Below are 24,638 nucleotides of genomic sequence, written 5' to 3'. Positions count from 1 at the left end.
CCCGTTTCCTCTCGGAGGAAGGAAGCCGGAAGCGCCTCCCAGAGCGGCATCAGAGCCAGGCCTGGATCTGGCTTTACCCGGATCTTGTTTCCGGAGCCTTTGACTCCCTCCCCCGCCCCCGCTTCCCTTGGCGGTGGCTGGGGAGGGGGTCTGGCCTCGGGCTGCCTGCCAGGGCCGTCCTGGGACCCTCGTGAGCACAGTGCTCGCTCTTCTCCAGGCTGTGCGGGCAGGGGGTTGCCCGGTGCGTGCGGGCGGCCCTGGGGATCGAACTCGCAGCCTCGCGCTCCCGAAGCAGACTGTGCCCCCCCCCCCCCCCCCCCGGAGCCGCCCCTGGGTCCGGAGAGTCCCACATCCCCTAGGGACGGCCAAGCAGCGTCTGCATCTGTCCACCGGGAGGTGTGGCTGGTTTCCTGTCTTCTGCCTGTTTTCAGTCGATTTCTTTGTTTTTGTTTTGCTTTTTGGGTCCCACCCGGCGATGCTTAGAGGTTCCTCCCGGCTCTGCCCTCAGGAATGACTCCTGGCGGTGCTCGGGGGACCCTATGGGATGCTGGGAATCGAACCAGGGTCGGCCACGTGCAAGGCAAACGCCCTCCCCGCTGGGCTATGGCTCCGGCCCGGACTGGTTTCGTGTCACTGCGTATTCTGCGTCCCACGCCATGTCCTGGCTCCCACAAACGTTTCCCCTCCGCCAGTGGCTCGCTGTCCTGGTCTTTCGCCTTGGTGGTCCTTCGGATGCTTCAGGTGCAGAAACCGCGTCGGTCAGCAGGGCGTGAGGGGCCCGGGGAGTCAGGGCCGAGAACGTGCTTGGTGGCGCTGGCCATGACAGGGCTGGGCGTGCCGCCTTCCCTGGGCCCTGGAGGTAACTCCGGAGGCCATGGCTCCCGGGGGAAGCTCGGGTGCCGGGGGAGGGGGGATGTGGGAGCCCCCAGAGCATCTCAGGCCCCCTGGAGGTGCTGCCCTGGCCAGTGCCTGGGGACCGGCTGCTGCGTCCTTTGTGTTTCCCTTCGGGGCTGACTCTGTCCTGGATTGCCCTGGGCCTGGGGTGCTCCGTGTGCTGGGACTGAGGCATGCAGAGGTCCCTGCGGGGGGGGGGGGGGGGGGAGGACGGGGTCAGGGATTCGGGAGATGCTGGGCTGGCGGACGGACTGGCCCCACCCTTCTGGGGAGCCCCCTGCCAGGACTGGGACCCCACTGTGACCCCCGGCCCAGAACTAGGGTTCTAGTGGTGGGTGTGATTCAGCAGAGTGCCAGGTGGGGGCGCTGTGTGCAGGTCTTGGGGCGGGGGGCGCACGAGCTGGGTCCTGGCTGCACCCCCTCCCCGAGTCCTGGATGGGAAGGCAGAGGGGGTCTCCGGACAGCCGCAGAGACCCTGCTCTGAGTTCCGGCTACTGTTGGGGGTCCCGGTTCTGTCTCACGCAGCCCAGCGGGATGGGGGGGGACGTGGGGGGACGCCACACCAGGCTGGGGCCTCCTGGGGAAGTGTGACCGGCTCCTGGGTGTGGCTGCGGCCGGCATGGGCGGCTGAGGCCCCGGGTGGGGAAGACCCCAAGTCCCCAAGTCCCCTCTGCTGCGAGGGCTCCCCTGCTCTGTGGCCCCGCCTCCAGGAAGCCCACCTGGCCTGCCTCCAGCCCACCACCAGCCTCTGATTGGGTCCGTTCTGAGGTCTCGGCGGGTCCCTGGCCCGAGGACCAGCTGGGAGACAGGAAGTGGGGGCCCGGCGTGAGGAATCGTGCACACAGATTGCTGGGCCCCCAGGGTGCGCCTGGGGCTCGTGGGTGCCCCTTGGGGTCCCCCGGGAAGCGGAGGGTCTGGGCTGCTGCGGGCAACTTTGTCTGGCTCTGGGCTGGGGACACTCGTGAGGAAGTGGGGGTGGGGACTGGAAAGTTCTGGAAATCTCTGTGGTGTGTTTCCTGTCTCTGACCCAGAGGAAGCCGCTCGAGTGGGGGAGGGCGTCGGCATGGATGGGGGCGTTTCCTTTGGTGATTTTTTCTCATTATAGCTGCGGACCCCACGTGAGTGTCCTTAGCTCCGCCAGTGTCCCGGGGCCGGGCCGGGCCGGGCGGGGATGGGGTCAGTCCTCTTGGACTCCACGGGCCTTTTTCCCGGCAGCTGGCCGGGGTCTCGGTGGGGCTGGGGGTTGCCGGGCCAGGAACAGACTCCGCGGAGCTGGTGCAGCCTCGGTGCCCGCCCAGCTGGGCTGAGGGAATGTTTCCGGTGCTTGCTTCCCTGCCCGCTCAGCAGAATAGCTGAGGCCGGAGGGTGTGTGCGTGCGTGCGTGTGTGTGCGTGTTTGGGCATATGTGTGCATGTGTGTGTGCGTATGTGTGTGTGCATGTGTAATGCGCGCGTGTGTGCATGTGTGTGTCTGTGTGCATATGTGTGCATGTATGTGCGCATGTGCGTGTGTGTGTGCGTGCATGTGTGCGTGTGTGCGTCTGTGTGCAGTGAGTGCATGTGTGTGCGTGCATGTGTACGTGTGTGCATGTGTGTGCGTGTGTGCATGTGTGTGCGTGTTTGTGCATATGTGTGTATGCGTGCATGTGTGTGTGCGTACGCCTGTGTGCATGTGTGCGTCTGTGTGCATATGTGTGCATGTGTGTGCGTGTGTGCATATGTGTGTATGTGTGCATGTGTGTGTGCGTACGCGTGTGTGCATGTGTGCGTCTGTGTGCATGTGTGTGCGTGTGTGTGCATGTGTACGTGCGCACATGTGTGCATGTGCACGTGTGTGCGTGTGTATGTGTATGTGCGTGTGTGTGCATGTGTACGTGCGCACATGTGTGCATGTGCACGTGTGTGCGTGTGTATGTGTATGTGCGTGTGCGTGTGTGTGCGTGCGTGTGTGCATGTGTGCGTCTGTGTGCATGTGTGTGTCTGTGCAGTGAGTGCATGTGTGTGCGTGCATGTGTACGTGTGTGCGTGTGTGTGCATTTGTGCGTGTGTGTGCATGTGTACGTGCGCGCGTGTGTGCATGTGTGCGTCTGTGTGCATGTGTGTGTGTGTGCATGTGTATGTGCATGTGTATGTGTGTGTGCAGAGCCGTAGTACAGCAGGGAGGGCTCCAGGTTTGATCCCGGCACCCCACGTGGTCCCCCAAACCAGGAGTGCGCCCCGAGTGCAGAGCCAGGAGTAAGTCCTGGGCAGCGCCCAGCGTGGCCCAAACCCACCGAACAAATCGCCCCAAACAGAACAATCAGGGGCTGCCCCTAAGAGCAAGTGAGGTGCTGGGGGTGGGGGCCGCCTGGCAGATCCCGCCCCTGGGGGTCGTGGGGGCCAAAGGGCAGCTCCTCGACCAGCTCCTCCCTAGTTCCCAAGCCCCTGCCCCCCACTGGGAGACAGAGGGGACCCCTACGTCCACAGGACCTGCAGGTGCCTGAGAGCTCACCTGGGGGTTTGAGGCACCAGCTGCTTCTCTGGTCCTGGGGAGAAGCGAGACCTCGCCACCCCCCTCCCCCCGGCGAGGCCCCGTGTCCCTCTTGGAGCCGGGGGTCTCCATCCCCTGGAGGGGTCCCCAATCCGTTTCTGACCCCAGGACTCCTTTTCCTGTGGCTGAGTGAGCGCCCCCTCCTGGTGGTGGAGGGTGATGGGCTGGGGGCGCCCCCTGCTGTTGGTGGAGGGCCTCAGGACCACCATGGTCACTGGCCACCAAGCGGGGCCTTGGGGTGCCCCACCCACAGCTCAGGGTGGTGATGCCTGGGCAGCCCAGCACACACGCAGGCCGGGCAGTGGCAGGGTGGACTGTCCATCGGCCGCCTCGAGCCCAGCCTGGCAGCTCTGTGGGTGTCTTCTGGTGCCCAGACCTCGTTCGGGCTGTGGGCTGTGCTGTCCTCAGCTAAACGCAGTCCCGCTGGCCCCATGCTGCGCTCTGGAACACTGCCCGGGGACACGGGCATGTCTGCAGTGGCTCCGCTGCCCTTGGCCAGGACCGGGCAGAGGAGAGCGGAGGGCCCAGGACAGAGGCCGGGCAGGGGCGGCCACCCTCACAGCTCCACTCTGCCACGGGGAACCCCGAGGCCAGTTCCTCTCCTGGAAGGAGGACACTCGGGTTTAATCTATGGGGTCACCTCTGGGGTGCGGCAGGGTGGGGAGGCCTGGGAAGGGTGGAAGGAGTTTCCGTTACGGGTCAGACAACATCTGGGTCTTGATAAGGGCTGCGACTACCGGCAGGCTGACACAGGCTGTAACTGCTGCCTGCCGGGCGTGAGCAGACTCCCTGGGGCTGGGCAGAGTCCATCTTCCGGGAGGCGCTAATAAAAATCTAAATTAAAGGGGCTGGAGCGATAGCACAGCGGGGGGGTAGGGCGTTTGCCTTGCACGCGGCCGACCCGGGTTCGATTCCCAGCATCCCATAGGGTCCCCTGAGCACCGCCAGGAGTAACTCCTGAGTGCATGAGCCGGGAGTAACTCCTGTGCATCGCCGGGTGTGACCCAAAAAGCCAAAAAAAAAAAAATCTAAATTAAAAAAAAATACAAAAAAGAAAAATGAGGCAAACGGTCCAGAGTGATAGCACAGCGGGGGAGGGTGTGTGCCGGGCCGACCCGGCTTCGATCTCCGGCATCCCACAGGGTCCCCCGAGCATCACCGGGAGTAACATCGGAGTGCAGAGCCGGGAGTCAACCCTGATCACCACCAGATGTGGAAAAAAGCCAAAAAAAAAAAGAAAGAAAGAAAGAAAAAGAGAAGCGAATCCACAGAGAGTCACAACTGAGCAGTAATGAGTCAGCCCGTTTGGGGTCTCCAGATCAGCCGCACAGACACGAGGCCCCCAGAGGGCTGTGCCCTTACCCTGCCAGGGTCTGACAAGGGGGTGAGCTGGGGGGGTGCTCCCGGGGCTGGGGCGGGTTGCGAGGCGGGGCCCGGGTCCTCCCGGGAGCTTCCAAGGGCAGCCAGCCCGCCGAGCCCCGGGTGGCCCCCTGCACCCCCTTCCGGGCCAGCCCGCACCTTCCCGCGCCGTAAGGGAATGCTTGGCCTGGCCTGGCCTGGCTGTGTTCCTGGTGGCGCTTGGTCCCTCGGTGCTGGAATAGCATCATCCGAGCCCCCAAGCGTTGGGAGACAGGACAGCCCGGCCAGCTGCTACCCAGCCGACCCGTGGTTCCGGCCTCAGCTGGGAACTGGGTGCTGCGTGCTTTGCCCCCAGCCCAGAACGCAGGAGGAGAGACCCAGGGGTGGGTGGTGGCGGGGCAGGGGCGGGTGGTGGCGGTTAGGGGCGGGTGGGCGGGCCAGGGCAGTGTGTCTGGCTGGCTGAGTCGCCTCCCTTCAGACTTACAGCTGAGGACTGGGGGGGGGAGGGTCAGTCCTGCTGCCCATCCCTGGACAGGGGCAGCGTCCAGGACTCGGGGCTGCCCCCCCCCCTTGGTGTGAGGAGGCTTCGGGGCAGCCAGGGGGCTCAGGGTCCTCGTGGGTGCGGCCTTGCTCCCCTCCACGCGCCCGGCCCTCGGGGTCTGGCTTTCATTTCTGAGCCTTGAGGCTTCGCTTCCCTGTTTAGAAAAAGGCCTGAGGGAAAAAGTACAAAAGAAACATCCTTTTCGGCAAACACTCAGAAGTCGGGAGAGGTCAGGGGAGGTGAGGGGGGTTCTGAGCGGGCCTGGGGGGTCTTCAAGAGGCTGGGGGGTCCGCTGGGGCTGGGGGTCTGCATGGGTCTGGGGAGTCTGCTTGGACCTGGGGGGTGTGCGAGGGCCTGGGGGGTCTTCAAGAGGCTGGGGGTTCTGCTGGGGCTGGGGGTCGGCATGGGTCAGGGGGTCTGCGCAGGGCTGGGGGGTCTGTGCGGGGCTGGGAGGTCTAGCTGGACTGAGGGGTCTGCACGGGGCTAGGGGGTCTGCCGGGGATGGGGGTCTGTGCGGGGCTTGGGGGGTCTGCACGGGACTGGGGGTCTGGGCAGGCCTGAGGGCTCTGGGGGTCTGCACGGGCCAAGCGTCACTCCCCTGCTCTCCGCCCACTCCTGGGGACCCCCACCCAGCAGAAACACCCCAAATGCCCGTGGACAGAGACAAGGCCCCTCCGGGTGCCCTCCCTCCCCCGGGGGACACTACTGGTCACAGAGAGACAGAGAGTGTCCGCCTGCCGCATGGGCCCAGCCAGGCAGCGGGTGCTAGCCCAGTGAAGGTGGGTGGGCGGGAAAAAGGGTGCGGGGGAACTGGACAGCTGGGCCCTGAGCCCCGGCTATGGCCCGCCCCTCGGCGCCCAGGCAGGAGCTGTCCCAGATGGGCCAGGGGCCGGGGGCTGAGAGGATCCGGGCCTGGAAAGCTCGCGAGTGAAACAGGCGACGAGGGAGCCCCAAGCTTGGCTGCACGCAGCTTCCAGAATGTTCTGTGCAGCTCCTTGGGCCTTTTCTCTGACTTGGTTGCTGGGGAGCTGTCCGAGCAGGGCTGCAAGACCCAGCGAGCACCCGGGCTGGCCACCACTGGGGGCCTGGGGATGTGTCAGGGGTGGAACTTGGGGCAGAGCCAGGCCCCGAGATGTTGCCCTAAGGCCTCGTGTCCTGGGTCCTGAGGGTCAGTCCAGAGCAGAGCGTGGACAAGGGACCCCAGGGATGGGGGGGAACCTTGTGGGGACAGACCCTCGTGTGAGAAGGGGAAGGGGGCCCTGCTGGACCCCTGAGGACCTTGTGGCCAGGACCTGGGTGGGCCCCACAAAGGGTCCAGCGACGCGTTTGCATTTCACGTTGGTGGGTCTGACGGTGGCTGAATGGGGGGGCCGAGAGTTAGGACAGGGAGGGCGCTGGCCTTGACCGCTGATGACTCTGGTTCCATAAGTGCCCCCTGAGAGCTGGGAGTGAGCCCTGAGCACAGAGCCAGGAGTCAGCCCCAAGCACAGAGCCAGGAGTCATCCCCGAGCACAGAGTCGGGAGTGAGCCCTGAGCAACACTGTGTCTGGCCCAATCACCCCACTCCAAAAAAAAAAGAAAGGCAGTAAGGCCAAAATTCTGGGGCACAGACACCTGAGGGCTGCGGTCTGGGAGTGACCCCTGAGGGCCCAGCACCTCCGCCTGCCCAGCCCACCTGCTGCCTCGATGTTTGACGGCCGACTCTGAACGCCACGTGTGTGTGACCCCGTGACTCACAGGGCCGAGAGCCGCCCCCAGCTCTGCACGGGTATCTGGGGTCCCACGAGAAGGGGGAGATCCGCCGCAGAGCAAGGGACAGTTTCAGAGGGCTGGTCTGAGCCCACGGCCAGAGAGGAGGACAGAGGGGGCCAGTCCGCGGCCCTGCAGCGCCCCCTGCTGGAGCCCCTGCTCCCTGCACCTTGTGCAGTCTCCCCCTCTCTCCCTCCTTCCCTCTCTCTCCTTCCCTCTGTCCCTCCCTCTCTCTCCTCTCTCTTTCCTCCCTCTCTCCCTCCCTCCTTCCCTCTCTCTCCTTCCCTCTATCCCTCCCTCCCTCTCCTCTCTCTTTCCTCCCTCTCTCCCTTCCTCCGTCTCTCTCTCTCCCTCCCTTTCTCTCTCTCTCCCTCCCTCTCTCTCTCTCTCTCTCTCTCATTCGCTCACTCTCTCCCCCTCTCCCTCATCTATCTCAACTGGAAAACCCCAAGAACAGCGCCGGGCTCGCGAGCGGAATCGTTCCGTCGGTGGGAAAATTAAACACACTTCAGAGTAAATTAAATCCGCGGATCGTGATCATTAACTAAGTAAGTCATTTCTTGAACAGAGTGGCGGCGCCAGGCGGGGGCCTCGCCGGGCCCGCGAGCGCGATGAATATTTGTTACGACACGGGGCGACTTTATGAGGCGATCGAGTCATTTATAATGGGATTATTCGGTTCCGAGCCCTTTGAAGTGGCTGTGGAACAGTAACAGCTGCTAAAGTAATTGGCGTGCGGCCGCGATAGCGACGGCCCCGGCAGGGGAGGGGCTGCAGCTCGCTCTGCGGGGGGGGGGGGGGGGAGGGAGGCAGGGGGGAGCTGGGGCCACCCCCCCACCCCGCGTCTGCCCCCGGGCACCTCCCTGACTGGGTCTGTGTGCGCCCTGCCAGAGCATCGCAGTCGCCCGAGTGGGTTTCAGGACAGCCCAGTGCTCCCCAGCCAGTGCTCCAGGGCCAGACACCAGCCTCGGGTAGAGCCGCGTCCAGGGGCAGAGTCCAGGGCTGTGCTGGCCTGTGAGCGTCGAAGGGTCCAGAGATTAGACTTAGTTCAGGCTGGAGTGACAGCTCAGAGGGCCAGGAGCTGGTCTGCATATGACCCACTGAGTTCAAGCCCCAGCACCTCCCAGGGACCCACGAGCCCTGCCAGGAGTGAGCCCTGAGCTCAGAGACAGGAGTCAGTCCCGAGTACAGAGCCAGGAGTCAGCTCTGAGCACAGAGCCAGGAGTCAGCCCCGAGCACAGAGCCAGGAGTCAGCCCTGAGCACAGAGCCAGGAGTCAGCCCTGAGCACAGAGGCAGGAGTCAGCCCCGAGCACAGAGCCAGAAGTCAGTCCCGAGCACAGAGCCTGGAGTCAGCCCTGAGCACAGAGCCGGGAGTCAGCCCCGAGCACAGAGGCAGTAGTCAGCTCTGAGCACAGAGCCAGGAGTCAGCCCCGAGCACAGAGCCAGGAGTCAGCCCCGAGCACAGAGGCAGGAGTCAGCCCTGAGCACAGAGCCAGGAGTCAGCCCCGAGCACAGAGCCAGAAGTCAGTCCCGAGCACAGAGCCTGGAGTCAGCCCTGAGCACAGAGCCGGGAGTCAGCCCCGAGCACAGAGCTGAGAGTCATTCCTGAGCACAGAGCTGGGAGTCAGCCCTGAGCACAGAACTGAGAGTCAGCCCTGAGCACTGCTGGGTGTGGCCCCCAAGCAAACGAAAAGCCCCTTTGCTGCCTTGACCAGGCCCAGGGGAGGCCTAGAAGAAACTGACGGCCATTTCCCGTGCTGCCCGGCTGGGAGAGACCATCCCCAACCATCTGTCACCTGGTTCCCTGTCCCTGTTGCTCGGGGGCCACACCCGGAGGTGCTCAGGGGCCACTCCTGGCTCTGTGCTTGGGGTTCACTCCTAGCGAACTTGGGGATCCTATGGGGTGCCGGGGATGCGCGTCCCGGCTGGGCGGGGCTCCCTGTTAGCTGCTGCGGGAGCCGGGGTGGGACACTGGCCAAGCTCCCGCATGATCCTTTTTTTTTTTTCTTCTTTTTGGGTCACACCCGGCGATGCACAGGGGTTCCTCCTGGCTCTGCACTTGGCAATCACTCCTGGCGGTGCTCAGGGGACCACATGGGATGCTGGGAATCGAACCCGGGTCGGCCGCGTGCAAGGCAAACGCCCTCCCCGCGGTGCTATCGCTCCAGCCCCATGATCCTTTTTTTTCCTTTTTGGGTCACACCCAGCGATGCTCAGGGCTTCCTCCTGGCTCTGCACTCAGGAAGCGAGTGCCTTCCCCCCCCCCACACTCACACTCTGGTGGGGCCCACCCCCCGGCCAGCCCATCTCAGCAGGAATAGACCATGTCGGTGCAGGACCCTCTCAGCGGAGCCAGAGGGGGGCCGGGGAGGGGAGCAGGCGTGCGAGGGGTCCGAGTGTGTGGGGGTGACTCTGCAGCTGAGCCCTTGATACCTTGAGGGAACTATCACTGGGAAGTTTGGCTGTGGGGGCGGGACCCCAGCAGGGGCTGGACGGGGCGGCCAGGGCCACAGACATATGGCCACAGGGCAGGGAGATGGTGACCCCCATCTCTGCGGGCGGGGGCAGGGGCAGCCGGGATGGGCTGGGGGCTGGGGACTGGGGACGGGCTGGTTCCCACTGACCAGTCAATGTTGGTGTCCCCTGAGGGCTCCCCCCGCCCCCCGGGGCCCGCTTCTCTGGGGGCAGCGTCAGGAGGAAGCGGAGAAGGAGGCGAGGTCTGGCCGTGGGCGCTGACCGAGGGGTCCTGGGGGTTCCTCCCTGCAGCCCCCGGGCACAGCCACCCGGGACCCCTGGCCCTGCCTTTCTGGTGGTTGGCCACTCTGTTCCTGCGTGAGCCTCGCTGCCCCCCGGCCTCTTGCCCTCCTGGAGGGGCCCAGCCACGCGCTGACCCCCACATGCCCTGAGTGGGCCTCGGGGGGGTTCCCACCGCAGCACACAGGGGGTCCATCAGAAGCACCGGGAGCCAGAGGGGCCGCAGTGCATTCATGGATGGAGGCCACTCGGAGTTACGGACGCAGGCTGGGGGGGGCCGGGCGGTGCCCCAAGAGGGGCAGGAAGTGGGTGGGACCCTCCTCAGCCCGGCCTTATCCGTTGCCCCCAAGCCTCCTCCGGGCTGTCCCCACTTCCTGTTGCTGTTGTCATGGAAACGGGGCGACAGTGCTCTGAGTCTGGGCCGGCTGCTGGGCCCCTCCCCACCGCAGGGCGCCCGCTGCCCCCGCCCTGGACGGAAAGAGTGTGGTCAGCCCGGCCCTATCGGGTGGCTCACCCAGCCCGAGAACCGCAAGCCAGGGCGGCCCCTCTGTCCTTATAGCCCCCGGGCTCGCACCCCGCAGCCGCCCGCTGACCCCAGAAGCCCTGGCCAGTGAGTCTGTCCCCTCCGTGCTGGGCACTGCCCTAGGACACGGCCTGGGGCAAGGGGCGTGTGCGTGTGTGTGTGTGTGTGTGTGTGCTGTGTGCATGTGTGCACACATGTGTGTGAGTGTGTGCGTGTGTGCATGGGTGTTGTGTGTGTGTGCTGTGTGTATACATGTGGACGTGGGTGCATGCATGTGTGTGCATGTGTTTTCGCATGTGTGTGCATGTGTGTGCGTGTGCATATGTGTGTGCTTGTGTGTACATGTGTGCATGTGTGTGCATGTGTTTTTGCATGTGTGTGTGCATGTGTGTATGTGTGTGCATGTGCATGTGTGTGTGTGTGTGTGTTGGGGGTGACCGTCCAGCACCGGGCTGGGACATGGGCGAGAGGGGGTGTCGCCCCTGGCGGGTGCCTGTGTGGAGGTTCTGGAGGCCTCAGGGTCAGGCCATGAGCGGTGGGTTTCCCTCGGGCACAGGGTCTGTCTTCCCCTAGCGCTGGCCCGTGCCACCCGGGGTGGGGCGGGGGTGGGCATGTCTTCTCTCTCTCTTCTTCGGGAAGGAGATTTCTGGTGGGAGGCACGAAGCCCAGAGAGGTTGAGCAGCCGGCCCCCAGACGCACAGCAAAGGGACGGGGCTGGCTCTCCCAGGCCTCCGGCCTGCTGGGGGGTGTCCCAGGGTCGACAGGGGGGCTCCTGACAGGAGTGGGGGCGGGGGACAGCTTGTGAGGAGCTGGGGGGCTCACGGCCGGGAGCTGTGGGACGCAGGGCTGCCCGCAGGGCGGAGGGGCCGATGGGGCTGGCGTCTGCTCACCTCCCCACCCTCCCCTCCCCCCACCCACCAGGGACAGACACTCCCTTCGTCCATCCTGCACGGCCCCTGGGGAAAAGGTGATGGAGGCCAAGGGGCAGTGACCCCGGTGGGTCCCGGTCATCTCAGTAGCAGTGACGGGTGGGCCCCCGAGTGCTCTGAGTGTGGGACCCCCGAAGACGGGCACTTTTCTTTTCTTTTTTGGGAGGGTCACAGCCGGCGATGCTCAGGGGTTCCTCCTGGCTCTGTACTCAAGAATCCCTCCTGGCCGTGCTCGGGGGACCCTATGGGATGCCGGGGATCGAACCCGGGTTGGCCGTGTGCAAGACAAACACCCTCCCCGCTGTGCTGTCGCTCCAGCCCCAAGACGGGCACTTCTTAAGTTTGGTTTTGGGGTCACTCCTGGGGATGCTTGGGGCGCGCTCCTGCCTCTGTGCTCAGGGACCCTACGGGGAGCTGGGGCTCGAACCCAGGCCAGCCGTGAGCAAGGCCAGAGCTCTCCCCGCTGTCCTGTTAGCCTGGCCCTGAAAATGCCGATGTGGGGGGCAGCCTGAGGGGGTCTGCGCTGCTCGCAGTGCGGGGGTCGGCGCCCGGGAGCAGGGACGCGGGTGCCGGAGGGGACAAGGCGGCCAGGGAACGGGCCGCAGCTTTGAGCCCTGCCGTTCATCTGTCCGTCAGTCCGTCCTGCCGCCACTGCGGCTCAGCTGAGAGAAGGGTCCTGCGAGCCCAGGCTGTCCCCACCTGCTCAGCGGTCACCCGCGTCCAGAGCCAGGGAGTCCTGGGGGAGGGCGGCCGAGGGAGGGGTCAGGGGCTCCACAAGGGGATGAATTTCTTGCAGCCCCCCGACGGGGGCGGGGGGAGCCCTGGGTGCCTGCAGGGTTGCACCCTCAGGAGGGAAGTGGACGCAGGCAGTGGCGGGGCAGGACCCACAGTCCCTCCCGAGTGCCCCAGGGGCGGGGCCGTGCTGGTCTGGCAGCCTGGGCACTGCTGAGTGCCCAGCCCGGGAGGAAGGTGTAGCGGTGGGGGTGGCCGTGAACCAGCTGTGACCCTGGCCCCCTCCCCCACACGTGGCCACGCTGGGCCAGGTTGCAAAGGGGCAGCAGCCACCCTGTGGACAGTGGGTGGCGCTGGACATCTGAGTGCTGGACATGGGCTTGCTGGGTGTTGTGCTGGGTGATACCCCTGACTCCAGACCCTCACCAGCTCCCTGGGCACTGCTGTCCAGGTGAGCGTCCCCTGGCCAGGCTGCTGTGTGCCGGCAGTGGCGGGGAGTGGCCACTAGAGGGCGCCAGCCCCCGGGCGATTTCCCCGCCGTCCAGCGCGTGTCCAGTTGGACCAGGGGCTCAGGCCTTCGCCTTCCTCCTTTCTCAGCGGGTTGGGCCCCCTGCGGGGAGACGCGACCCCCATTTCTCCCCCAGAGGAGCAACTGCCTCCCCGCCCCGCCCCCAGCTGCCCCAGCCCACAGTGCTCTAAGCTCTGGGACCCCACAGCCTCAGCCCTGGGCCCCGCTTCTCACTGGGGGCCGGGCCAGGGGAGTGGGGAGGGGGGCCCAGCCCAGTGGGCGGTGCTTGGGACCCCGCATACCTGGGCCTGTGGGCCCCACTCCCCACCTGCTCGGCCGTCCTCACTCCAGCTCCTTCACTATCAGGGGCAGTTCACTGAGTCTCAGGTCACGCTGAGCAGTGTCCAGAGAGGACTCCCAGCACAGTGCTCAGGGAGCTGTACGGGTGAAGCTGGGACTCCCTCAGGCCCAGCCTCTCCTGGGCTCAGGAGCGCAGGTGGTGCTGGGCTGGAACCAGGCTGGCTGAGAGCAGGGCAGGTGGACAGCTGGGAGCAGGGGCTGGACGCAGGTCCTAGAGCCACATCCCCCTGAACGTGCCTTGAACCAAGTGTCCCTGACCCTGCTGGCCGCGTCTGACCCCTGTGGGGCTGGTGGGCTGTTTCGGGGGGTGTTACACATCGTGGGGGTGGGGCGTGATGCCGTCGGGATCCAACCTCCTTGGCATCTGCCTGGCACGCTCCCAGCCCATGTCCTTTGGGGCCAAACTGCACAGGTGGACAGAAGCTTCTGGAAGCTTCCGGAAGCTTCTGGATGATCTTGGGCCTGGTGTGCGGTTTGGATGCGCTGCCCAGCTGGGTGTCCGGGCATTGGTGCGGGGATGGCTCAGCAGTTCCTTGGCAGGGCTCTGGTGGGCGGCTGAGGCTCTGACGGGGGACCCGTGTCCTCGTCCCCTGCGGGGGTCTGTGCTATGTGGGTGCCGGGGCCCGGGGTGCGTCTGCGTGGTGTTGGGGACCTCGGAGCCCAGATGCTGCCGTAAGGGGCAGCACGCCCCCAGCGCCAGGGACGCGGCAAGAGGGCATGGCTGGTGCACAGACACGGATGTGAGGCTTCGGCTTCAGGTCAGGTTTGATCCAGCTCCCGCAGACTTGGCGCCGCGCTGCCCACCCAGCTCTGAGCACCCAGCCCCTCTGCCAGCAGGTTCTGCGGCAGGCCGTGGACTGGGGCCTCTGTCCAAACTCGGGGCTGGTGTCCCCAACCAACCCCATAACTCATGTCCTCCTGTTTCCTCCCACAAGTGGGTGCTCGGGGTAGAGCTGCCCCCTGCGAGAGTGAGTAAGGGGGCGACCTGCTCCCTCGGGAGGGGGCTAGGGTCTTTGGGCTCCCACTCTGGGGCTCGAGACCTGTGTGCTGGTCATTAGGGCCAGCGGCCTCCCCCGGGCAGGGCCTGCCGTGTCGACTGGCACTTTCCAGCCCTCCCGAATGTTGGCGAGGGGGCCTGGAGCCCACAGACTCCCTCCAGCGTCCCAGGGTCGATGCCAATTCCCCCAGAGACCCGGCCCCCGTGGCTCTTCCTCAGCCCCTGACCTCCCGTGCCCCGAGGCCTGAGCCCCCCACTTCCCCCCCGCCCTCCTCCCACCACCACCCCAGGTCTGTGCGCCCGCGCCGGCCGCTGGCTGCCGTGTCTGAACCCGCCGAGCTGTTTGCACCCAGGCGGGTTTATTTTTGGAGGCTCTGCTCTGGGAAGACGTCACGGGGGCTGAGCTAATCACTCAGAGGAATAATGACTTCTGCAGGGGGACCCTCGGCGCCAGGGGGCTCCCAGGGGGCGCGCGAAGAAGCACACCGCGGGGGGGGGGGACCCACACCCCCATTCTCAGCCTGGGGCGCTGGGCAGGGGTCCTGAGCCGGGGCGGGGTTGGAGGGGAGGTATGACACTCTTGATTGACGCCTTATTTTTTCCTGCTTGCCCTTGGAGATTCAGGGTGTCCCCCCCAGCTGTGTCTTGAAGTGTCCAGACTGGCCCCGGCCTTCCTGCCCCCCAGGTGGACGGGGCGTGAGGGGGAGACCGGGAGGTGTTGGGGTCTGTTCCCTGGTTCTGGTCCTCAGGGAAATTCTGGTGCTGGTCCTGCTGGATGTTCTCTCCCGGTCCTTTGTTCGTTGGAAAGCGGGTGCGGGCAGCCCGGGCTGGAGCCCCCCCGCCAGGGTCCTCAGTGACACACTTGGGAGAAATGTCAGAGAACAGACCCCCCCCACCCCACCCCGCAACCCCCGTCAGCCTTTCATCCTTCTGGGGCCCCACCTCTGGCGGCAGGAGCCCCGGTCTGCCCCCTGCCGGCACCCCCTTCCTGCCTGGCCTTTTGTTCTCTCTGGATCCTGCCCGGTGCCCTGACCTGAGCTGGCCGCCTGAGAGCCACTTTCAAGGCAGCGATTTTCCTTATAATGTCAGCAGCCGGGGAAAGGCAGCCGCGTGAAAAGCCTCTTTTGTGGAAAGAGCCTGCAGAGAAAAAAATTGGAGAGAAAAAAAATAGAACCGTACAGAGAAAAAGATGAAAAAAAGAAGAATCAAAGGCAGACCTCTGCCTCGGCCGGAGGCGTGGCCCGGGGCCCTGGTTCAAGTGGGCCTTCGCCTTGAAGTGCCCCCTCCTCCTCCCTGCGCCCGGCTGCCAATCAGTGGGCAGGAGGGTCTCCCCCGTGGACCCCCAACGTGCCTCTGGCCACCTGCCCCTATGAGAAGCCCCTTCTGGTGTCCCCCCACGCCCCCATCCTTGTGGGGGGCCGCGGGCAGGGCGGTGGCCGGCATCCTGGGGCTGGTTCAGAGAGCACAGCCTGGACCCAGTGAGGACCACCGTGCTGTCCTGTGGGTCCTCCCTGGCCCCTGGTGTTCTGGGAAAACCTGTTCCGTGAGGTCAGTGGAAGGACCCCAGCCCACCTGCAGCCCGTCCACCACACCACCTTTGCTCCTGTCCTGGCCCATTGCTAAAGGTGTTGGGGTGGGAGGGTGGTATGTGTCCCTCTGTGCATGGGCCTGCGGGCGTGGCCTCTGGGTGTGGGCGTGGCCTTATGGGCCTGTGGGCGTGGCCTGCTTGCGTGGCCTTGGCCTGTGTGGGCCTGTGGTGTAGCCTGGATGCATGGTGGGCGGGGCCTGCGTGGACTTGTGGGCGGGGCCCGCGTGAGCTTGTGGACGTGGCCAATGGGCATGACCTGTGTGCATGATGGGCGTGGCCTGGGCTTGTGGGCGTGGCCTTCATGGGCTTGTGGGCGTGGCCTGTGTGGGCCTGTAGCGTAGCCGGTGTGCGTGGTGAGCATGGTCTGGGGTTTGTGGGCGGGGCATGCATGGCTTGTGGGCGTGGTCTGTGGGTGTGGGCTTGGCCATATGGGCCTGTGGGCGTGGCCTTGGCCTGTGTGGGCCTGTGGTGTAGCCGGTATGCGTGGTGGGCGGGGCCTGCGTGGGCTGTGGGCGTGGCCAGTATGCATGATGGGCGGGGGCTGGTTGTGGGCGTGGCCTTCATGGGTTTGTGGGCGTGGCCTGTGTGGGCCTGTATCGTAGCCGGTGTGCGTGGTGAGCATGGTCTGGGGTTTGTGGGCGGGGCCTGCGTGGGACTGTGGGCGTGGCCAGTATGCATGATGGGCGTGGTCTGGGCTTGTGGGCGTGGCCTTCATGGGCTTGTGGGCGTGGCCTGTGTGGGCCTGTAGCGTAGCCGGTGTGCGTGGTGAGCATGGTCTGGGGTTTGTGGGCGGGGCATGCGTGGGCTTGTGGGCGTGGTCTGTGGGTGTGGGCGGGGCCCATAGCGGTCCAGGTTTTTTTCACTCCGAGCTTCTGCGCAGAAGGCAGGAGGAGGCTTACGGCCCAGGGTGGGAATCGGGTGATCACATGTGGCAGGTGCTTCCCTGCACCCCGCGAGTCAGATCTCAGGGTGGATCCTGGATTCAGGATGGGACGGTTCTGGCTGTTGGGTAAAGCCCTGTGAGACCATGTGAGGCTGGTGGCCTTCCCGGTGGAGGGGACACCCCAGAGGGTCTCTCTCGCCCGTGTGGGGATCGAGGGACTGTTCTGCCAGCGAGGGCGCCACACCCCCACTGTGGTCCCCGAGCCGCCCCCTTGACCTCACCATCCCTCTAACCCCCTCTCCTGGCCCTACCCCCCAGGTACCGTCTCCATCTTCCAGTTGGAATGTTCTGGATCTTGGGTGTGTCCCGGCTCAGGGCTCTGTCCTGGGGACTCAGTGCTGGCGTCATGGCAGGGGCACCTGGGGGCTCCCCCGTCCTTCCCCCAAGGATGCGGTTCTGCGGCGAGGGAGAGGAGAGCCTCACCTCCCCGCCTTGCTGCATCCAGAAGCTTCCATGTCTCGTGCACGCAGGGGCTGCAGGAGGGTCGCGGGGGACAGGGCAGCACCGAGGGACGGGGCAGTGCTGGGGGACGGGCAGCGTGTCTGCTCCCCGATGGCCAGCGCCCCGTGGGATGCCCCTCTGGGACTCCTCGGCCCTGGGCCAGGCTCTGCCAGCCTCACTGTCAGCGACCAACCAGCTCGGGGTCCCCAGCCCCACGCCCACCCACGGCCCCTGTCTCTGCCCACAGTGACCGACCTGCAAGAGGAGGGCAAGAATGCCATCAACTCCCCGCTGTCCCCGGCCTTGACGGACATCCACCCCGAGGACACCCTGCTAGGTACCGCCGTCCCACCTCAGCGGCCGGGAGCTGGGGCGGGGATGGGGGGGGAAGACGGTGCCCCAGGGACGGACGAGCCGGCACGGGAGGGACCGTCCCTCAGGCCCCGGGATGACCTGCCTGGAAGTGACCATCTCTCAGGCCCAGGCATGACCTGTCCGGGAGGGACGGTCTCTCAGGCCCCGGGGTCCTGAGGTCCTCAGAACTTCACAAAATGCGGAAAACCGGAAGCAGGCTCCGTAGGGGGCCTGCACACGCGTGTTCAGGCGTGCTCAGGGATCCCGCCAAGCGGGACGCCGTCTGGAACGTCCCCCATATCCGCACCCGGCGCCCTGACCCCCTCTGCTCCGACCCTAGAGGAGAACGAGGAGCGCAGGATGATCGACCCCGTCTCCAAGGAGGACCCCAAGTTCAAGGAGCTGGTCAAGGTAGGGCCGGGCTCTCAGCCGGAGCACTCTGGGCTTCGGGTGCTTTCGCCACACAGGGGTGCGGCGGGCGGGGCAGGGGCGTGCCGGCGGGGCCTCCATTCCCCCTGTCCACACACAGAACACCAGGCTCTGTGCCGTGACCAGGGCGTGTGTGCCGTGACCAGGGATGTGTGCTGTGACCAGGCGTGTGTGTTGTGATGAGGCGTGTGTGTCATGACCAGGCGTGTTCCATGACCAGGTGTGTGTGCTGTGACCAGGCGTGTTCCATGACCAGGCGCGTGTTCCGCGACTAGGTGTGTTCCATGACCAGGCGTGTGTGCCGTGACCAGGCGTGTGTGCTGGGATGAGGTGTGTGCCGTGACCAGGCGTGTGTGCTGGGATGAGGTGTGTGCTGTGACCAGGCATGTTCCATGACCAGGCGTGTGTCATGACCAGGTGTGTTCCATGACCAGGTGTGTGTTCCGTGACCAGGCGCGTGTTCCGCGACTAGGTGTGTTCCATGACCAGGCATGTGTGCTGTGACCAGGCGTGTGTGCTGGGATGAGGTGTGTGCTGTGACCAGGCATGTTCCCTGACCAGGCGTGTGTTATGACCAGGCGTGTTCCATGACCAGGTGTGTGTGCTGTGACCAGGCATGTTCCGTGACCAGGCGCGTGTTCCGCGACTACGCGTGTTCCATGACCAGGCGTGTGTGCCGTGACCAGGCGTGTGTGCTGGCTGGGATGAGGTGTGTGCCGTGACCAGGCATGTTCCATGACCAGGCGTGTGTGCCATGACCAGGCGTGTGTGCACGTACCGACCAGCGCTCACACATGGGGCCGAGCCCTCACAGTTCATCTCAGCCCCTCCGGAGTGATGGTGTTGCCCGACCACACAGGCAGGGGTGCGGCCACACCTTAGAGGGGCCGCATCATCCCCAGAGGCTGCGCCCAGCGGCAGGGCAGGCGTTTCGGAGGCTCCTGGCACGTCCGCCCCCTGGCGCCCTCCCCGGCCCGCTGCTTGCTGCCGCGGCGTTTATCCAAGCGTGGCTTGGCTGCCACAGAGTGGCAGCAGGTAATCCCTTGGGGCTCCGTCAGAGGGGACGGCGTTAGCTGAGCCCTGGACCGTGACCACGGCCACCCCCGCCCAGGCCTCTCCTGACGCGATCGGCCGCCGTGCCCGGATTTCTCCTCCGAGCGCCCTCAGCCCCGTGCCAGCGCCTGCGTTTCCCGCGGGGGCTCCCGGCCCCCAACACCCCCCTCCCCCTCCAGCCGTGCCCTGAGGACGCCCCTGAACGGGCCCGTGGGCGCCCGGGCGTGCCGGGACGTGCCAGTTCTTGGCGGCTTCCGCGACCCGGTTCATTCTGTGGAGGGTTTTTGTCTTTTCCTGAAAACCGCTTTGTCGCTGTGCAGAGCGGCGTGGGTGGAGGCTGTCGCCGTCTCAGCCCCGCACGGCCGCCGCCGCCGGGGGAGGCCCTGTCACTCAGGCAGGGCGGGAGGGCAGGCAGCTGGAACTCTCCAGAAAGGCGGCTGAGCCGGGGGCCGCTGTCCTCCCAGAGGCGAGGAAGCCCGAGTGTCCCCTCGGCAGCAGGAGACGGGCCTGGGCGGGGGGGGGGGGTGCCCACAGGCCCAGGCAGGGGTTCGACTCCCCTTCTGTCCTGCACTGGCCGCGGCCCCTCCCTTCCTTCCTGCCGACCCCTCACCCCCCTGTGTCCTTCCTTCCCGTGGGCCCCAGAGCCTCTTCCGGGGTGCGCTGGAGCTGGGGTGACCCTCACATCCACCCATGTGGGAGGCCGGCAGGACCCCACCCACACCTCGGTTCACCCCCAAGCGGGGCAGGTGCCGGCGCTAAGCGCTTACCCTAGACCCCCGCTCTCCCCGCGGGCAGGAAGTGACCTTCCTCTGACCCTCGCTCGCCTGGGTTGTCCGTGGTGGCCCACACGCTCGGGTCAGCCTCGGTCCCCACTGCACACCCCCCCCCCCCGCGCCCCCCAGCATCCCTCTTGCTTCTCTCCTATGCTCCTGGGAACAGTGCTCCAGCCGGGCTCTTCTGTGGATCCCTGGGGGGGGGTCCCGGGAGCCCCCCCACCCCCGGGGAGGCATGGCCGTCTCCTCCCCCACACTCACGGGCCCGGTGTTTCCCCGCCACGTGGCCACCCTGTCCCAGGTGCTCATCGACTGGATCAATGAGGTGCTGGCCGAGGAACGGATCATCGTGAAGCAGCTGGACGAGGACCTGTTCGACGGGCAGGTGCTGCAGAAGCTTCTGGGTGAGCCCCCTGCCCGCCCCTGCTCCCCTGCAGAGCCCGCGGCTGGACCGCCCCGCTCCTGGGAGACTGGGCGTCCCTGGGCGTCACCGGGCGTCTCCGCCCTGAGCCTCAGCTCCTGGACGCTGTCCTGGGGCTCGGAGACGGTGCGGGGGAGGGAGCTTCTGGAACCTTCCAGAACTTTCCACAGCAGCTGTGCCATTGGGTGCACACAGCTCTCCTGGCGGCCGGAACACTGCCAGGCCTGTGCCTGCTGGTTTGGGGTGTGGGGATGGGTAGGTCCCCCCCAAATCCCACCTGAGCAGACGGGGCGGCTCTGCCACTCTCCTGCTTCCTGCCGTGGCCAAGGCCATGGTCACGAGGCTCATGTGGGGGCAGCAGTCCCCGAGGCCCCGCAGCTCTGACTCCCGACGCGTCTCCCTCCTGGGCACTCAGGCTCTTACCATGCCCCCCCCCGCCGGCCACCCCGAGTCCTTCTGGGCCCTTCCTGGGCCGTCTCCGACTGGGACCCCGTCCTGGCGTGAGCTCGCCCTGCGCCCTAGGGGCATGGACGACGGGAGGGTTTGGGGTTGTGTGGCGCCAACCCTGCTGCTCTGTACGCGGGGTGGGGGGGAGAGGGCAGGGAGAGGGTCCCACATCTGGCAGGTGTGGCCCCTGACCACACGGGGCCCATCCTTGCAGAGAAGCTGGGCCACTGCAAGCTGAACGTGGCCGAGGTGACCCAGTCGGAGGTCGGGCAGAGGCAGAAGCTGCAGACGGTGCTGGAGGCCGTGCAGGAGCTGCTGCGGCCCCACGGCCGGCCCCTGCCATGGACTGTGGACTGTGAGTGTGGCCAGCCCCTTTTGTGGACTGTGAGTGCGTGGCTGGCTCCTTTCGTGGCCTGTGGGTGTGTGGCCAGTCCCTTCTGTGGCCTGAGTGTGTGGCCGGTCCCTTCCGTGGCCTGTGGGTATGTGACCGGTCCCTGCCGTGGACTGTGGGTGTGTGGCCATCCCCTTCCGTGGCCTGTGGGTGTGTGGCCGGTCCCTGCCATGGACTGTGGGTGTGTGGCCGGTCCCTGCCATGGACTGTGAGTGTGTGGCTAGCCCCTGCCGTAGATGTTAGCAGGATCCGCTGGTCCTGGCCCCCGTGTGGCCCATTCGCTGCCCTGGGGCCCGTGGTGGGGTATTAGGGCTCTGGCCCTGCCTGCCCACCGCAGCCATGTCTCTCCCCGCAGTGATTCACGGGAAGAACCTGGTGTCCATCCTGCAGCTGCTCCTCTCACTGGCCACGCACTTCCGGGCGCCCATCCGCCTCCCCGAGCATGTGTCTGTGCAGGTGGTGGTCGTGCGGGTGAGTGACCGTGGCCACCAGCTCCTGCCCTGGCCAGGCCTTTCCTCCCTGGGCACGGGGTGAGGGAGGTCCATGGGGCAACCGGCTCAGCTCCAAGCGCGGAGAGAGGTGCCCGGTCGTGGGGTGGAGGTCGCTCTGCTGGGGTTGGTTTATTTTGGGCGGCCACACCCGACAGTGCTCAGGGCTGACTCCTGGCTCTGTGCTCGCGGCTCACTCCTGGCTCTGTTCGGGGCTGACACCCAGCTCTGCGCTCAAAGCTGACTCCTAACTATGGTTGGGGCTGACTCCTGGCTCTGTGCTCAGGGATGACTCCTGGCTCTGTGCTCAGGGATGACTCCTGGCTCTGTGCTCAGGGATGACTCCTGGCTCTGTGCTCAGGGCTCATTCCTGGCTCTGTGCTCGGGGCTGACTTATGGCTCTGTGCTCAGGGATGACTCCTGGCTCTGTGCTTGGGGCTAACTCCCGGTTCTGTGCCAGGGCTGACTCCCGGCTCTGTGCTCGGGGTCACTCCCTGCTGGCTAGGGGCTGGGGGCAGCTCTCTGTCATGAGAGCTGTGCTCCCTGGGCCCCGTCTCCGCATATTGGGGGAGCGACTGTGGGGGGCTCAGCCGCAGGTGCCGCTCTGTGGGGTGGATATGCATGAGGTGGGCGCCCCCAGGGCTGTTCCCCTGCTGTTTATTGGGATCCCCTGGGACTCAGCTCTGCCCTGAGGACCGTGCACAGCACCCGCTCTCTCTCTCCGAGCGGCTCCAGTCCCACCTTGTACATTGAGAGAAAAGATGTTCGTTGCTGCACCGGGTGGGGCTCTGTGTCGTGTAGGCTGGTTCCCCTTGGCTCGCCGTGGGCACTGGGCTGCCTGGACCTTCCGAGGCGCAGCGGGGCGAGGGCTGCCCTGCACGGAGGGGGCGGAAGGACAGACGGGGGTGGGGGAGGGGAGGGCTGTGAGCTGTGGGGGCCTCACCTCCCCCCCCCCCCCGTCCCTCCACAGAAGCGGGAAGGGCTGCTGCATTCCAGCCACATCACGGAGGAACTGACCACCAGCACCGAGTGAGTGCCGCCCCCAGCTGCCCCAGCCCCCGGGACCCCCGCCCCACCGGACCATCAGGCCCAGCCACGGCAGAAGGAACGACGTGGGCAGCCCTTCTGAAGGGCCACGGAGGGCCGGGTAGCACCGCGGGGAGGGCGCTTGCCTGGCATGCGGCCGACCCGGGTTCGATCCCCGGCAACCCATGTGGCCCCCTGAGCCCCCACCAGGAGGGACCCCTGAGCATCCCTGGGTGTGGTCTCAAAACCAAAAAGCAAAGAACAGAAAGAGCCGGTCGACCGCCCCTGCCTCAGAGGCGATCCCAGTGTGTGGCCACAGAGAGGGTCCCAGGGGGCTGGGGGGCCTGGGGGCTCCCTGCTGGGGGCGGGGCTTGGGAAGGGGGGTGCGCTCTGAATGCCGTGGTGGCCACGGCTGCACTGACCCCGCCCCCTGTCCACAGGATGATGGCCGGCCGCTTCGGTGAGTACCTGGCCGGGGTCTGGGCTGGGGCCGGGGTGCGGGGGGGCTGCCCTGGGTGCCCGCAGCTCTGGGACGGGGAGGAAGTTTAGTCAACCTGCGTCCCCCACGCCCGCACGGTGCATCCGGGTCAGGCTCTGGCGGGCAGGGTGACCCTGGACACACACGGGGGGACGTGCTCCCGCTGGGCCCAGGACCTTCCGCCCGTCACACTTTTATTTCTTCCACCTTTATTATTTATTTGACTTTTTGCGTCACACCCGGCGATGCTCCGGGGTTCTTCCTGGCTTTGCACTCAGGAATTTATACTCCTGGCGGTGCTCAGGGGACCCTATGGAATGCTAGGAATCGAACCCGGGTCGACCGCATGCAAGGCAAACGCCCTCCCCGCTGTACTATCGCTCCAGCCCCTCTTCCAACCTTGAAAACCTCGTGTGTCTCGGACATTCTCAGGGCTGCACCCGGCCCTGCACATCCCTTCTGTGTCCCCTCCATGTCCCTGCCAGGAGGGACACATGGGCCTGGCCCCCCCGCCCCACGACGGCCCTTCCCGCTGCCCCTCCCCCTGCATGTACAGCCCCTCGCAGACACAGTCCTCAGCACCCCCTACTCAACTCAGCACTTTCCGGGCCCTTTGTGCCCTCTCTCCCCTGCTGCCCAGGTAAAGCCCGGCCTGAACCTCAGTTTCCTTCCTGAGCCCCCCCCAAACCCCCACCCCAGTGTGTGGGTGAGCCCGAGCCCCTGTACCAGGACCAGCGCCTCGTGCTGAGGGAAGCAGCTAGAATATTCTAGAACTGGAGCCGCTGTGGCCTCCATGTGGGCGTGGAGGGTCAGGGCCGTGGGAGACCCCCACCTCTGCTGCCACGGGGCTCTCGGGGTCGCCAGGACCCTCTGACCACACACCCCACTGGGAGTGTCTCCCGCACAGAGCATCCATGGGGCCACCCACAGCTGGTCACCAACCAACGTGGGCGCCGGTCTTTTGGGAACCTGCTCGCTGGGGCTGCCTCGGTTTACCCATCGGCACGCCTAGCTGGTGCCCCGGGAATCCCTGACACTGCCTGGGCATGCATTGCCTGGCGTCCCTCCTCTTCTCTGGGGTTGGCCCTGCAGCAGGGACGGGCTGGTCACTTGCGCCTATCTTGGTGGCCACGGCTGAGCACTGGCCCCCGGCCGGCCCCAGACCCCTGCCACCCGTAGCCCCTCTCCAGCCTTGCAGCCGGCGCCAGCGGCTTCTCGTGTCGGCTTTGTGGGGACGCGGCCCCCCACATCCCCACCCTACTGCGGGCGAGAAGGAAGATTCTAGAACTGACTCAGGGCCCAGAACACGGCCGGAGGGGCTTGAGGGGGGGTCAGGCAGTGCGGAGGGTGCTGTGGGGACGGCAGCCTGGGAGGCATGGTGGGAGTGGGGTGCAGTGGCCGCCAGGTGCCCCAGTCCCGGGGGCTGCGGGGAGGTGTTGGAGGGTGGCCCCCGCCAGGGCCCGGGGTGAACGCCGCTTCCCGTGACATTGCCCCGAGGCCCCCGGGCTCCAGGGGGGGGGCGTCTGGGGACGGGACGGCAGCTCTCAGGGGTGGGGGGCTGCACCACGGCCCCGAGTATGTGCCCTGACCCTCCCCACCATGTCTGCTCTGTGCAGAGCGGGACGCCTTTGACACGCTGTTCGACCACGCCCCGGACAAGCTCAACTTGGTGAAGAAGGTGAGTCTGGGGCAGGGTGGGCGCACCCCGAGGTCTCCGCCGTGTGGAATAGCTGGGAGACCCTCCCCCGCCCGCTCCTGGGTTCAAATCCCCCCACCCCCACCCCCACCCCCGGGCTGGCCCTGGTTCTGCCTAGCCTGGGCTCGGCCCCTGTGGGCCTTCCCTCCGCCCTGATTCCCCTGACCGCCAAACCCACCTGCCCGTGACGGCCGCAGACCCCTGCGCCGGGCCCTGGGGCCGTCACCCCTCCTC

General features: G+C 66.3%; 2 protein-coding genes across 3 annotated transcripts in view; both read left to right on the top strand.

Annotated features, from left to right (window-relative positions):
* PARVB (parvin beta) overlaps window positions 1-24,638 on the top strand; it is a 78,516-nt gene that overhangs the window by 1,798 nt on the left and 52,080 nt on the right. For both annotated transcript variants that reach the window (XM_056107017.1, XM_056107016.1), the window contains exons 2-9: window positions 17,096-17,185; window positions 17,543-17,613; window positions 19,759-19,861; window positions 20,540-20,680; window positions 21,072-21,187; window positions 22,175-22,233; window positions 22,671-22,690; window positions 24,325-24,386. In XM_056107017.1, the coding sequence (XP_055962992.1) occupies window positions 17,096-17,185; window positions 17,543-17,613; window positions 19,759-19,861; window positions 20,540-20,680; window positions 21,072-21,187; window positions 22,175-22,233; window positions 22,671-22,690; window positions 24,325-24,386 (662 nt within the window). The remainder of the gene's footprint in view (window positions 1-17,095; window positions 17,186-17,542; window positions 17,614-19,758; window positions 19,862-20,539; window positions 20,681-21,071; window positions 21,188-22,174; window positions 22,234-22,670; window positions 22,691-24,324; window positions 24,387-24,638) is intronic.
* Window positions 1-24,638, top strand: part of MPPED1 (metallophosphoesterase domain containing 1) — a 225,515-nt gene that overhangs the window by 196,209 nt on the left and 4,668 nt on the right. The gene's annotated exons all lie outside the window — the stretch shown is intronic.

This window comes from Sorex fumeus, unplaced genomic scaffold (assembly GCF_029834395.1).
Source record: "Sorex fumeus unplaced genomic scaffold, SorFum_2.1 ptg000153l, whole genome shotgun sequence".
Taxonomy (NCBI): Eukaryota; Metazoa; Chordata; class Mammalia; order Eulipotyphla; family Soricidae; genus Sorex; species Sorex fumeus.
This window is presented reverse-complemented; position numbering and strand designations above follow the sequence as displayed.